The sequence below is a fragment of the Schistocerca serialis genome, chromosome 3 (genome assembly GCF_023864345.2).
Source record: "Schistocerca serialis cubense isolate TAMUIC-IGC-003099 chromosome 3, iqSchSeri2.2, whole genome shotgun sequence".
In the NCBI taxonomy this organism is placed as follows: Eukaryota; Metazoa; Arthropoda; class Insecta; order Orthoptera; family Acrididae; genus Schistocerca; species Schistocerca serialis.
The window spans coordinates 832,286,248-832,300,780 of NC_064640.1; the positions used below are offsets into that span (position 1 = coordinate 832,286,248).

Sequence of the window (14,533 nt, forward strand, 5' to 3'; positions counted from 1 at the left end):
CAGGTATGACACCAACACCAAGGCCCAATCATCCCAATGGAAACTGCCTGAAGAGCCAGGACTGAAAAAAATTCAACAAATTCGATCACATGCCAAGGTTCTTCTCACTGTTTTCTTCAATGACGATTGGATAGTGCATCAAGAGTTCTTGTCTTATGGTTGTACAGTCAATAAGGAACACTACCTGTAAGTTAAGTGCTGTTTTCATGAAGCAGTCCTAAAAAAAAAAAAAAAAACACCTGCCAGAACTGTGGCAAAACTACTCGTGGAAATTGCACCACGATAATGCTCCCGTTCACATCTCAATGCTTGATCATGATTTTTTGGCAAAAGCCAAAAACGTTATGTCGCCTCAGCCACCATACTCACCAAACATGGCCAAATGCAACTTCTTCCTATACCTGAGGTCAATGAGAACAATGAGAGAACGTTGTTATGCCACCACTAATGAGATAAAAACAGAATCACTGAAGGAGATGAACATCATAACGAAAAGTGAATTTCAGAAGCACTTCCAAGATTGGAAAAAGTGCTGGCGTAAGTGTATCATATCTGAGGGGGATTACTATGAAGTTGAAAAGGCTGACGATTATGAATAAACAAAGATTCTTTTACGAAAATAAAAATTTCCATTACTTTTAGATCACAAATCATACATAGGGTAATTATCAACAATATTACAATAACACAGTGTCAAGAAGAGATATCTTGTAATAACAGAGACCAATTGAACTCACTGGTGAAATATTTCGGCGAGAAAGTCGTGAAGTATTTCTGTGAACTTGTCCCCTCCGAAGTTTGCTTTATACACATGGCCTTTCACTGTGTACATTCCTGCACAGCACAATACAACTGTAACATCCATTGTAGCTCCCCCCAGGCGATAAACGAGGCACATCCTGCAGGAGGTATGTAATCATTACTCATAAATTATTTATAAATACAAATTATATAATTACAAACAATGTTATACTAAACAATGATTACTCAATTTCTGGATAAAAAAAACACAAAAAATTAAACCCAGTAATTATTTACAAGAACTGACTAACTTATATATGGGAGTATACAGGTTTGATTCCACATCCTACCATCCAAATTAAGGATTACACAAAATAACAAGAAGAATACATAAATTTTCTCACATGACATCTGTCCTCTAGGTTCTTGAAAGATGCTGTCACCATTAAAACAACATATTTCATTATAACACAGTCCTAGCAGAAACAACTGAATAACACATGCACATATTTCTGTATGTGGTTTCTTTATTTTATCAGATAAAAAGGAAGAAATACAAAAGTTTAACATTTAGTCAACCCAGAACATTAGGAACAGATCATTAGCTCATGAGGAGATGTGAAGGAAATGGCACTGGAATCAAATTATTATTGCATTTCTTTGAAGTGAGAAGAGGAAATCACAGAAAACTTAAATTAAAATGGCCAGGTGGAGATTTGAACCTCACTCATCTTGAAAGTGAGTTCAGATTTTGGTTTGTTATATCAACTCAATTTGAAAAAATTTAAGAGAATCATTTGATGATTACATTTCAATTATGTCCCTTTTTGCAGCTCTCTCTCTCTCTCTCTCTCTCTCTCTCTCTCTCTCTCAATAAAAGTCTGAAGTATCCACATACCTCACCACCATAAACACACTGAACAATGGATGCCCATACAGGACATGGGGATTTGCACCTAAATTATATTAGTATTTTTTCACACATCTATGTAGGTTTAAGATCATTATCAAGATCTATAACATCTACCACAGTCTCTGCAAACACACTTTGGTTTACATAGATAACATAACCAAATATCTGCATTTTACAGTTCTGAAAAATTACACCCTGTTACTGACTTTTCCTTAGCATAAAATGCAAAAGAGACAGAGCCTCAGAATGTAGAACAGCTGTACAGCCGGTACTAGACTGTCTGCGATTCTAAACTGTTACTTCCGGAGCCAACTAAACCAAACAACCAGAAATGAATGAAGTCATCACCAGCCAATGGCACTGCCCGATAACTATGACCTGCTGCCTTTTCAGGGATTGGGATTCTGTTGTATATGGGTAATTATAAGGAATGGTACTTACAACCAGTGAGGTGCCAGTATTGTAATTTGGCTGGGAATGACTTCCTATGCATGTGAGTGGTGCCAGCTGTGTGCAGCACAAGACGAAGCAATGGCCGCAAAGTGCATCAGTGTTCTGAACAACACTGGGCTATTATCCTTCATAAGGAATAGTGTAGTTTGTTCTTGTAACAGTGTCTGTGTGTATTGTGGTTGATGCTTTCATTAGAGTGGTGTGTTAAGAGTTTGCACAAATGCCAAAAACAGAAACAATGACAATCCAGGAAATGGATGAACTCTTGGCAAGGCAGTTTGCCGAGCTAAAGGAGATAAATGAAGCTTTGCAAAGAGAGGGAGACTTTTAATAGCGAGAATGAGCATAAACAAATGGATGTAGTGGAAGCAAAAGCTTTGGTTAGTTCACCTATCCCTTCTGTGGATCCTGTCACAGCTAATCTAGCAACTCCTTTTTCGGGTAGGGCAACCGAGGATGTCTCAATGTTCAGCGATGACCTGGAAACTGCCGCTAGGTTGGGCAGTTGGTCAGACAAGACATCCTTGGATGTGTCTAAATTACAGTTGGTTGTGATGCAAGCAGCATACATCAGTACCATCAAGTGCTGGATAAAGCACAGACATTTAAGCAGCTTAAGAAGGCCCACTAACCACGTTATCGCAAGCAGAATATCGCAAGGTTTTTTTAGAGAACAGCTTAATGGGTTGTCTCAAAAGTGAAGCGAGTTGGTAGAGGCATTCATAGGCAGAATTAGGAAAATCAATGCTAACTTGTACGAGCTTACACAGAAAGTAGAAGCAGACAGAATTACTCCACAAGAAGAGGAGAACAGGAATCAGATGTGTTTTTAAGAGGACTTCCAGCAGACATGTCAAGGAGAGTGACAATGGAAAATCCGAAGGATTTTGCTGCCACCATTATGGCTGCTAAGCAAGTGGAAGAGATCAATATTGTGGCCTGAGGACAAGATAAGGGTTGTGTGTTTCTTTTTCCACACAAAGGTGAAATGCTACAGCTGTGGACATATGGACCATGTTAAAAAGCAATGCAGAAAACTTCAGTGTTACAAATGTGGGTGGGTACTGACCTTCAGATGATGCGTGTTGCAGAGGTACTGGAATGCAATAACAAGATGGACATGTTGCACTATATTGTGCACTGAAGCCTGGTACATGTGAAGGAAATAGATGGGGATTGTATGGTTTTGGAAAGTGTGGAAGATTTTAGCTCTGATAAGATGAGCTTATAGATTGCAAACTTGGAGATCATGGACGAGTATAATCTGGGTAGGTCGTCTGAGGACCTTTGCCACAACCAGACCATCAACACAATTGCATTATGCGAGAAGGTAAAACAATTTGGAGGGAAGAGATAAGTCAACAATGAAAGTCTTGTTAATATGATTTGTCAACCTGTTCAATCCTGATCAATCATTACCTGCAATACTGGTAACTCGCCATACCATACCAACGGTTAACAATGCTCTAGTGTATAAGAAGCCGTACAGGATACCTAGGCACCTATAACCTATACTGGAAGAATTTATTGATCAACTGCTGGCTGAGGGCAATACTGAATCAAGTTACAGTCCATGGGCAGCTACCATTGTAATAGTCCTGAAAAAATCATAGAATGGAACAAAAAAGCATAGATTTTGCTGCATGAGCGGTGACGGACAGACATCCTGTACTAAATATAATGGAGATTAGAGAGAACTTAAGTCAATGTAAATACTTCACAATGTGTATGAGGAGTGGTTATCACTGTTGGAAGTGGTTCTGGAAGAGCGGCCAAAGACCACATTTACTGTCCCTTGGAGTCACTATCAATATTTTAGGCTGCCATTTGGTCTGAAGAATGTGCCAGCTATCTCGGAGGCTATTAGTATCTGACGGAGTGCTCAGAGGATTAAAATCAAGACTGTTTTTTTATCTCAACAACATAATTGCATTTTCTAAGGATATGGAAGAGCACATGCAATGGTCTGAGGAATTCTTTAAGAGGCTAAATCCAGCACAGTTAACACTCTGTAATGAGAGGAAGATGTGAAAATTGACGCACGCCTAACGTCTATAGAATGTGCTTTCTTACCACCACAAACTACATAGCAGTTTCAATCATTTTTATGGTTCTGTAATTACTAATGGGAATTCATTGACGAGTTTGCCGAAATTGCTAAGCTATTGAATCATTTGTTGAAAAAAGGTGTGGAATTTCCATAGTCAACTTTTAGACAGCATTTGAAAAATTGAAGGGAGCATTGACAACAAACCTGGTACTGATATTCCCAAACTATGAGGGACAATTTATTCTGTCATGTTTCACTAGGCATGGCCTCCACCTCAGAAGGTATGGGAAGGGGAAGCTGGCAAAGCTTATAGACGACAGTGTAGTGGGTATTGGTAGGATCACTCATGGAAAAATTCCTGTAGTAGTTGATGTTGAAGCTGCACCTACTTTAGAGTGAAGACAGCTGATATGTATACCTGCTAAAAGGAAGTCCCTCTAACTAAAGGCTTACATTCAGAGGAAGTCATGTTTCCAAGAAGAGAAGGAATTAGCATATTTCATCAAAATATAAAAGGTATTAGAGATAAAGTTAGTAAACTGCTTACAGATGTGATTCTGGAATTATTGGTATATTGGAGTACCACATAATAATTTGACAATTCAGGGGCTTCCTTTACCAGGATACAGATTAGCTGGCTGTTTTTCAAGGAGTTCTTTGTGGGGTGGGGAAGTTGCTTCTTGTTGTTGTGGTCTTCAGTCCTGAGACTGGTTTGATGCAGCTCTCCATGCTACTCTATCCTGTGCGAGCTTCTTCATCTCCCAGTACCTACTGCAACCTACATCCTTGTCAATCTGCTTAGTGTATTCCTCTCTTGGTCTCCCTCTACGATTTTTACCCTCCACGCTGCCCTCCAATACTAAACTGGTGATCCCTTGATGCCTAAGAACATGTCCTACCAACCGATCCCTTCTTCTAGTCAAGTTGTGCCACAAACTTCTCTTCTCCCCAATCCTATTCAACACCTCCTCATTAGTTATGTGATCTACCCATCTAATCTTCAGCATTCTTCTGTAGCACCACATTTCGAAAGCTTCTATTCTCTTCTTGTCTAAACTATTTATCGTCCATGTTTCACTTCCATACATGGCTACACTCCACACAAATACTTTCAGAAATGACTTCCTGACACTTAAATCTATACTCGATGTTAACAAATTTCTCTTCTTCAGAAATGCTTTCCTTGCCATTGCCAGTCTACATTTCATATCCTCTCTACTTCGACCATCATCAGTTATTTTGCTCCCCAAATAGCAAAACTCCTTTACTACTTTAAGCGTCTCATTTCCTAAACTAATACCCTCAGCATCACCCAACTTAATTCGACTAAATTCCATTATCCTCATTTTGCTTTTGTTGATATTCATCTTATATGCTCCTTTCAAGACACTATCCATTCCGTTCAACTGCTCTTCCAAGTCCTTTGCTGTCTGTGACAGAATTACAATGTCATCGGCGAACCTCAAAGTTTTTATTACTTCTCCATGGATTTTAATACCTACTCCAAATTTTTCTTTTGTTTCCTTCATTGCTTCCTCAATATACAGATTGAATGACATCGGGGAGAGGCTACAACCCTGTCTCACTCCTTTCCCAACCATTGCTTCCCTTTCATGCCCCTCAACTCTTATAACTGCCATCTGGTTTCTGTACAAATTGAGAATAGCCATTCGCTCCCTATATTTTACCCCCGCCACCTTTAGAATTTGAAAGAGAGTATTCCAGTCAACATTGTCAAAAGCGTTCTCTAAGTCTACAAATGCTAGAAACGTAGGTTTGCCTTTCCTTAATCTTTCTTTTAAGATAAGTCGTAGGGTCAGTATTGCCTCACATGTTCCAATATTTCTAGGAATCCAAACTGATCTTCCCCTAGGTCGGCTTCTACTAGTTTTTTTATTTGTCTGTAAAGAATTCGCATTAGTATTTTGCAACCGTGACTTATTAAACCGATAGTTCGGTAATTTTCACATCGGGTATTTCGCCTGTCTCATACATCTTGCTCACCAGATGGTAGAGTTTTGTCAGGACTGACTCTCCCAAGGTTGTCAGTAGTTCTAATGGAATGTTATCTAATCCCGGGGCCTTGTTTCGACTTAGGTCTTTCAGTGCTCTGTCAAACTCTTTATGCAGTATCATATCTCCCATTTGATCTTCATCTACATCCTCTTCCATTTCCATAATATTATCCTCAAGTACATCGCCCTTGTATATACCCTCTATATACTCCTTCCACCTTTCTGCTTTCCCTTCTTTGCTTAGAACTGGGTTTCCATCTGAGCTCTCAATATTCATACAAGTGGTTCTCTTTTCTACGAAGGTCTCTTTAATTTTCCTGTAGGCAGTATCTATCTTACCCCTAGTGAGATAAGCCTCTACATCCTTACATTTATCCTCTAGCCATCCCTGCTTAGCCATTTTGCACTTCCTGTCGATCTCATTTTTGAGACGTTTGTATTCCTTTTTGCCTGCTTCATTTACTGCATTTTTATAGTTTCGCTTTCATCAATTAAATTCAATATTTCTTCTGTTACCCAAGGATTTCTACTAGCCCTCGTCTTTTTACCTACTTGATCCTTTGCTGCTTTCACTACTTCATCCCTCAAAGCTACCCATTCTTCTTCTACTGTATTTCTTTCCCCCATTCCTACCATTTGTTCACTTACGCTCTCCCTGAAACTCTGTGCAACCTCTGGTTTAGTCAGTTTATCCAGGTCCCATCTCCTTAAATTCTCACCTTTTTGCAGTTTCTTCAGTTTTAATCTACAGTTCATAACCAATAGATTGTGGTCAGAGCCCACATCTGCCCCTGAAAATGGCTTACAATTTAAAACCTGGTTCCTAAATCTCTGTCTTACCATTATATAATCTATCTGAAATCTGTCAGTTTCTCCAGGCTTCTTCCATGTATACAACCTTCTTTTATGATTCTTGAACCAAGTGTTAGCTATGATTAAGTTGTGCTCTGTGCAAAATTCTACCAGGCGGCTTCCTCTTTCATTTCTTAGCACCAATCCATGTTTACCTACTACGTTTCCTTTTCTCCCTTTTCCTACTACCGAATTCCAGTCACCCATGACTATTAAATTTTCGTCTCCCTTCACTATCTGAATAATTTCTTTTATTTCGTCATACATTTCTTAAATTTCTTCGTCATCTGCAGAGCTAGCTGGCATATAAACTTGTACTACTGTAGTAGGCATGTATTTTAAATTAACTAAGGCATTTGATTGTGTAGATCACAAAACACTGCTCCAGAAGTTGGACCATTACGGAATACGGGGAGTAGCTCACAATTGGTTCACCTCTTATTTTAGCAACAGACAGCAAGAGGTTATTATTCACAATGTTGAGAATGGCTGTGATGTGGGGGCCTCAGTGGGGTACAGTCAAGTGGGGGCAGACCCAGGGATCAGTGTAGGTGCCACTCCTGTTCCTTATTTATATAAATGATATGCCCTCTAGTATTACGGGTAACTAAAATATTTCTGTTTGCCGATGACACTAGCTTGGTAGTAAAGGATGTTGTGTCCAACATTGACTTGGTTTCAAATAGTGCAGTTCATGACCTAAGTTCATGGCTTGTAGAAAATAAACTAAGTCCAAATCACAGTAAGACTCAGTTTCTACAGTTTCTAACACACAATTCAACAAAACCTGACATTTTAATTTCACAGAGTGGGCATATTTAGTGAAACTGAACAGTTAAAATTTCTAGGTGCTCAGATAGATAGTAAACTGTCGTGGGAAGCCCACATTTAAGATCTTGTTCAAAGACTTAATGCTGCCATTATTACTATTGGAACAATATCTGAAGTGAGTGATCATTCGACACAAAAATTAGTCTACATTGCTTATTTTCATTCGCTTGTATCATATGGTGGTATATTTTGGGGTAAGTTCTTGTTGTATTGTAGATTGCATTTACTTAAATTTATGGATTGACTTTTTTTGGGTTCATATACATTTTATTTTTATCTATTATTACTTTTATGTTGTAATTTCATGTACTGACATGTTCCATGACCTGGGAGATTTTCTCCTCAATTTGGTCCTATGGAACTTGACATGTAAATAAAATAAATAAAATTAATTTGAATGTTGATTTTTGTGCATCATTATCTGACAGGCCATTACTAAATTTGATCACAATGTGCTTCTCAGTTTGAAGACAAGCTATTGAAAACAATACGTATGATCCTGCAACTATTTCCCCACGCTCTAGTTGGAAAGTGTGACATCTTTATCAGATTGGAAGTTTATTAATGTTATTTTTGCTGTAAATTAGTCAAAAATATAATATTGAAATCTTTACCAAATTAATTTGATGTGTATCTTATAAACTGAGATTGACAAAGTCCTAAGTCTGGAAAGTACAGTCATCTCACCGAACTGAGAGGTGAAGTGAAAACTATACTTAAAAATAACCCATCTTTAATCCAGTTTCTAAAAATATGGATTGTACCTAGTAAGATGTCCTAGGTCTTTGAGGCATGTGGTTTACAATATATCATGTGAGTTTGGTGTGAATTATTACAACAGTGTAATCACATTATTAATGAACAGTGCAAGAAACACTCCAAAATGTATAACTAAGACGTTGTGAGAAACCATTCATTGCAAAGCATGGTGTTACCAACACACACAAATTATTATTTGACAACACTGAAATCCTGGCACACACCTTGTGTTACTGGGATTCATTTATCAAGAAAGCAGTGGAGATCCACAAGTGTCCTAAATTTTTTAATGGAGTTGATGGCGTCACCTGAATCCCAACATGGAGGAAAGGTCTAGAAAACAATATAAACCCCATACTAATGCGAGTGGCTGATCTGTTTCCTTATCATTGTTGTGGTATTATTGGTAAAGTGAGCATAAGCATGAGCATGAGCAGTGCTAAAGAAAGCATGAGAGCTTTAAATCTGACAGATATGTGTTGACTAGAGTTTGTTTACATCTTACAGCTTGTCATACCAAGGTATTAAGGAGACATTTTGGGAACTTGCTTACCTGTTTTACCTGTTTTGGTGAATTTCAGTAGTTGTTTCTGTTCGAGTGAGTGTATGTTCAGTGAATTCTGGAAGTAGTCAAAGTTACAGGTTTTTAGTTATTCCAAGATAGATACTAGAGACTTTATGCTCATTTCATTAATAATGTATCAAGTTACCTCTTCATTTTAATATTTGGTGGCTAAAATCTGCTTCATTTTAAATGATCAAGACTTTTTATTTAAAAAAAAAAAATTACACGGACTTGATAAAATCTGGTAGAAGTAATATTACTGAATATATTGCTGTGTTAGTCTAGAACAAAATTAGGTAAGTAGAACCCAACAACATACAGATACTAACTTTATATAAATTAATCCATTGTGTAGGAGGAGTTGTCAAACAGAAATTATTTCAGTTGTATTTAAAACTTTTATTATGTGCCTGCACCCTTAATTTGTTGGTGATGTTTTCAAATATTTTTACAGCTGAGTAAGTTAAGTTGTGAATAGTGGAGGCAATTTTTGTTCCAAGTGTTAGACTTACAAACAATACTACTATTTTTAAATTGTGCCTGATGCCTCACAACAAACTTCATAAGAGAGGTTGTTAGGATGCCTAAATTTTTAAACAATTGCCTTCATGAAGTTTGAGGATGACCACCAGATATCCTTACAGAATATTTCTGTATGATGAATATCTTGGTGGTAAAGGATGTTGTGTGCAACATTGGCTCGGATTCAAATAGTGCAGTTCATGACTTAAGTTTGTGGCTTGTAGAAAATAAACTAACGCTAAATCACAGTAAGACTAAGTTTTTAGTTTCTAGCACACAATTCAACAAAACCCGACATTTTAATTGCAAAGAATGGGCATATGATTAGTGAAACTGTAAAGTTCAAATTTCTAGGTGTTCAGATAGATAGTAAACTGTTGTGGAAAAGCCAAGTTCAGGATCTTGTTCAAAGACTTTGTGCTGCCACTTTTACTATTCGAATGATATCTGAAGTGAGTGATCATTCGACACGAAAATTAGCCTACTTTGCTTATTTTCATTCGCTTATATCATATGGTATTATATTTTGGGGTAACTCATCCCACTCTAAAATGATATTTTTGGCTCAGAAAGAGGCAGTTCAGGCAATAAGTGGTGTAGGTTCATGAACCTCTTGTCAAACCCTGTTCACGAGTCTGGGTATTTTGACTTGGCCTCTCAATATATATATTCCTTAAAGTCATTTCTTGTTAACAATATTAGCTTATTCCCAAGAATAAGTAGCTTTCACTCAGTTAATACTTGCCAGAAATCAAACCTGCATTTGGATCAGACTTCCTTAACTGTTGTGCAGAAGGGTGTGCAGTATACTGCTGCATCCATTTTCAATAAGCTACCACAAAAATTCAAAACTCTTTCAAATCGAAACCGAAGAGTTTCCTCATAACTCACTCCTATTCTGTCAAGGAGTTCCTTGAAAAGTTAAGTTGATACTTTTTGTATGGTTGATTGCATTTACTTAAACTTATGGACTGACTGACTTTCGGGTTCATAAACATTTATTTTTATCTGTTATAACTTTTTTGTTTTAATTTCATGTACTGACACGTTCCATGACATTGGAGATTTGCTCCCCAATTTGGTCCTACAGAACCTGACATGTAAATAAATGAATAAATAAATAAATTAAATAAATAGACATGAACAGTCAGGTGATTGAATATATTCCCAGTTAGGATGTAGATGGCAAGGAACACCTGACAGAATATGCATTGATACAGATGAATAAGTAGAACAGAACTATTCAACCACAGAGATGGAAATGTTGGCTGTTATTTATGCTATTATGTATTTCCACTGTTATTCGTACACGAAAAAGTTTAAAGTTGTGACAGACCATGCTGTGTTGAAGTGATTGCTGGGACCACAAGAGGTTCCAAGTATGTTAACGTATTGTGCTCTGAAATCAAGTGAATTTAACTATGAAGGCATATACCAATCAGGAAAGAAAAACAGAATTCTGAGAGCCCAAGAAGGAAGATTTGATTTAAAGTATTTAGGGCACAGCTGCAGTCCACAAAGCACTATGGCCTGTTGTGTAGGAATATGAAATACAGCCCCAGTGTGGTGCCAACTGCGCTTGAAATGATTAATGACTATCATATGACCTTATACATGGTATTTCATTACAAATGGTCTATATTCAGGGATATTACAGGAACGATCATTCGAAGCAAAAAAATCTGGTAAAGATGGACTCCAAAATGCATGTCGTAAGAGCTATGAACACCTCATATTCGATACTGTGAACCAAATCTCTTCTACCATGAGCTCTTTGCTTTCCATATTTTGGTAGGGGGGTAGTATGGACCAAACCAAGAAAAAATTGTGTAGTAAACATAGGCTCTAAAATGCATACCTTAAGAGCTATGAACCCTTGTTCAGTAGAAAAGATGTCTTTCACAGTAGCAAAGCTATTAAAGATATGCATTTTTGAGTCCACGTTTACCTGACAATTTTTTCTTGTTGTGGTCCATTCTACCTCATCCCAAAATATGGAAAGCATGTTTCATAGTATCAAAGATGAAGAAAGCTCATAACTGTTACAGTATGCATTTTAAAGCAAGTACAGTGGCAAAGACAATGGTGAAAAGCTGGTTGCTGAAGTTTAGTGTTCCTGATACAATAATTACAGATCAGGGCACTAATTTTATATCCAGTATGATTAAGCACCTATGTCATTTACTAAGCACTCACAAACTCAGGACTAGCTCTTGGCTCCCTCAGTCTATCAGGAAAACAGAATACATTCACTGTACAGTTGGTAAGATGTTGAGTTGTTGTTGTGAACTTCCATCACAATGATTGGTACATTTACCTTCTGTATGTCATGTCAGCTTACAATTCTGATGTCCAGTGTAGTGTTGGTCCATCACCATATGAGGTAATATATGGTACAAATCTGCCTTCTGTTTTTGTGGTGATTAAGCCTAAAATTGGAAAAACTGGGAATCAGTTACGAAGTTTGCAATGACATTACACGATGTTTGGAAGAAGGTAAAGAAAGCAAACACAGATGCACTAGAGAGTCAATAGCAAATAGGATCACATATAGACCAATTACCACAGTTCAGAATTGGTCAATGGGTCTTAGTGATGAATCCCTGCTCACCTACGAACAAAACAATGAAATTTCTGATGACGCCACAGACCATAGCAGGTCATAAAAATGAAGTCACTCATTAATGTAAAGTTATAATTACGAACAAAGACTCCCATTGTTCATGATGGACATGTTAAGCCATTTAAGGGAACTGTGATGCTCTACTGCAAGTGCTGACATCACTGCCAGTAGAGAGCACTAAATCTAAGAAAGCAAGGGAAGAAGGATGAGCAAAGTGTGCATTATGTGCCTTACGCAATTAGATCACAATGAGGAGTAACAATGATTGTTTTGTTTTGTTTTAAGACATTAAAACAACTAAGGTCATATGCGTCCATGTCAGAACAGCAGAACACAAAGCACAAAGATGAGAAAGGAGTTAAAAGCAACTACAAGTTAAGCCCAATCAACGGACAGCCTCTCTTGGAGAAACAGCCATAAAGACAATGGAGGTCCTGAACTAAAGATTAAATGTCTTTTGCCATACTGCTACAACGGATAAAAAGCAAAACACGGTCAACAGGTCTCTCACTGTTCACTAAAATGGCCGATAAATTGGACGGCAAACATACAGTACAACTTAAGTGGTTAAAAAAGGGCATCCCATAAGGAAATGCCGAACATTTAAACGTTGATGACAATGAGCATTAAGAAGGTGGTGGGAAACACCACCTAACAAATGATGGCTAAAAAGACAGTGCCCAACACTCAACCTAGCTAAAATGATCTCCTCATGGCAAGGGGGCCAAGAGAAGGTTGTCCAAGCTACTGGGAGAGGTTTAATTCCCCGCAGCTTATTACTGTGAAGGGAAGACTAGTGGTGATGCCAAAGTGACACCACTTGCTGACAGATGGCGATAAGCAGATCATCGGAAGGAATGGAAGAACTAGCTGGCTGAGGTAGGAGGACTGCAACCTTGGCAGCAGCATCAGCAGCCTCGTTTCGCATCAGACCAATGTGACCAGGAACCCACATAAACATCACTGTGGCCCCATCAAGAGTGAGGAAGTGAAAGCTTTCCTGGACCCACTGCACTAAGGGATGGATGATGTGCATCACACACAGGCTCTGAGGGTATAGAGTCACAGCAAATGACACAATCGAACAGCCTGTGTCGCTGGATGTATAATGTGGCCTGATAAAGGGTCCCGCTCTGCTGTAAATACTGAGCAGTCTTCCAAAAGCTGACACCAAAAATGCTCTGTGGAAATAACGAAAGCACACCCAATACTATGGTCAGTCGGAGAGCCATCAGCATTCAAAAAGGTACTACCGCGAAGTTCCGTACGAAGATCGAAAAATCTTATGGGGATAGAGCGAGTCTGGAGTAGTCTCCTTATGAATCAAATGAAGTACAAGGTGAACGTGAGCCGCTGCATGAAGCCAAGGTGGTGAAGGGTTCACACCCAAAGGAAAAGTGGCAGGTAGTTTTAAGGTAATCTGCTGGTGCAATAACCGAAAGCAAACTCCAGGAGATAACAGAGAAGAGTGACATGCACCATACTGACGGTCAAAGGAGGAGGCATAGGATGAGTGGCCAGGCACGGCAGACAAACGGCATGCATACCTGCTGAGGAGAGCCTGTATGTACAGTATGTAATGGGTTGTTTGGGTGCACGACAGCAAGGTCTTCAGCGCCCGCTCCCAGTAAAAGATTAAGATGGGTGCCAAGAAAATACCCAGAATAGTAAGATAAAACAGAACGTAAAATACAGGTAACAAGCTTGGAAAAATATGTGCCTACCCACACCGAAGTGTGGGACGAAGCATGCTGTCAGCAGTAAAACTTGGACAACAGAGGCAGAAAGTGGTAGAGGGACCAAAAACAATAGAGCAGATGGGAGTGGCTAGCTGACCACTAGGAAAAAAGGGAGGAGCCAGCCACTCTGCAAGACACAAAAACCTCCAGCCTAGAAGTTTAGACCAGAGTCCTGACACCTCACAAAACTTTAAAATCCTAGACACACACATCTCATCATTAGCTAAAACACAGGGCAGATCCCCATCAACTTGTGTTTCTGCCCTTGCATCACGGTATGAAATGCAGTCTGTTAAAACGTGCCAGACAGAGATGTGCGCACCACAAGCATCACAAAACGGGGGATCCTCCCCCCCGTAATAGAAAGCTATGTGTGAGAGGACAGTGCCCAATCCGAAGACGCATGAGGGTCACTTCTTCCCACCTCAGCAACCGGCAGGAGGAACGCCACAGCCGAGTTGTTGACTTCA

General features: G+C 38.8%; 1 protein-coding gene across 1 annotated transcript in view; it reads right to left on the reverse strand.

The window, feature by feature from the left end:
- LOC126470825 (heat shock 70 kDa protein 14-like) overlaps positions 1-14,533 on the reverse strand; it is a 208,142-nt gene that overhangs the window by 57,111 nt on the left and 136,498 nt on the right. Inside the window, exon 5 of the mRNA XM_050098836.1 lies at positions 738-899. Within this exon, the coding sequence (XP_049954793.1) occupies positions 738-899 (162 nt within the window). The remainder of the gene's footprint in view (positions 1-737; positions 900-14,533) is intronic.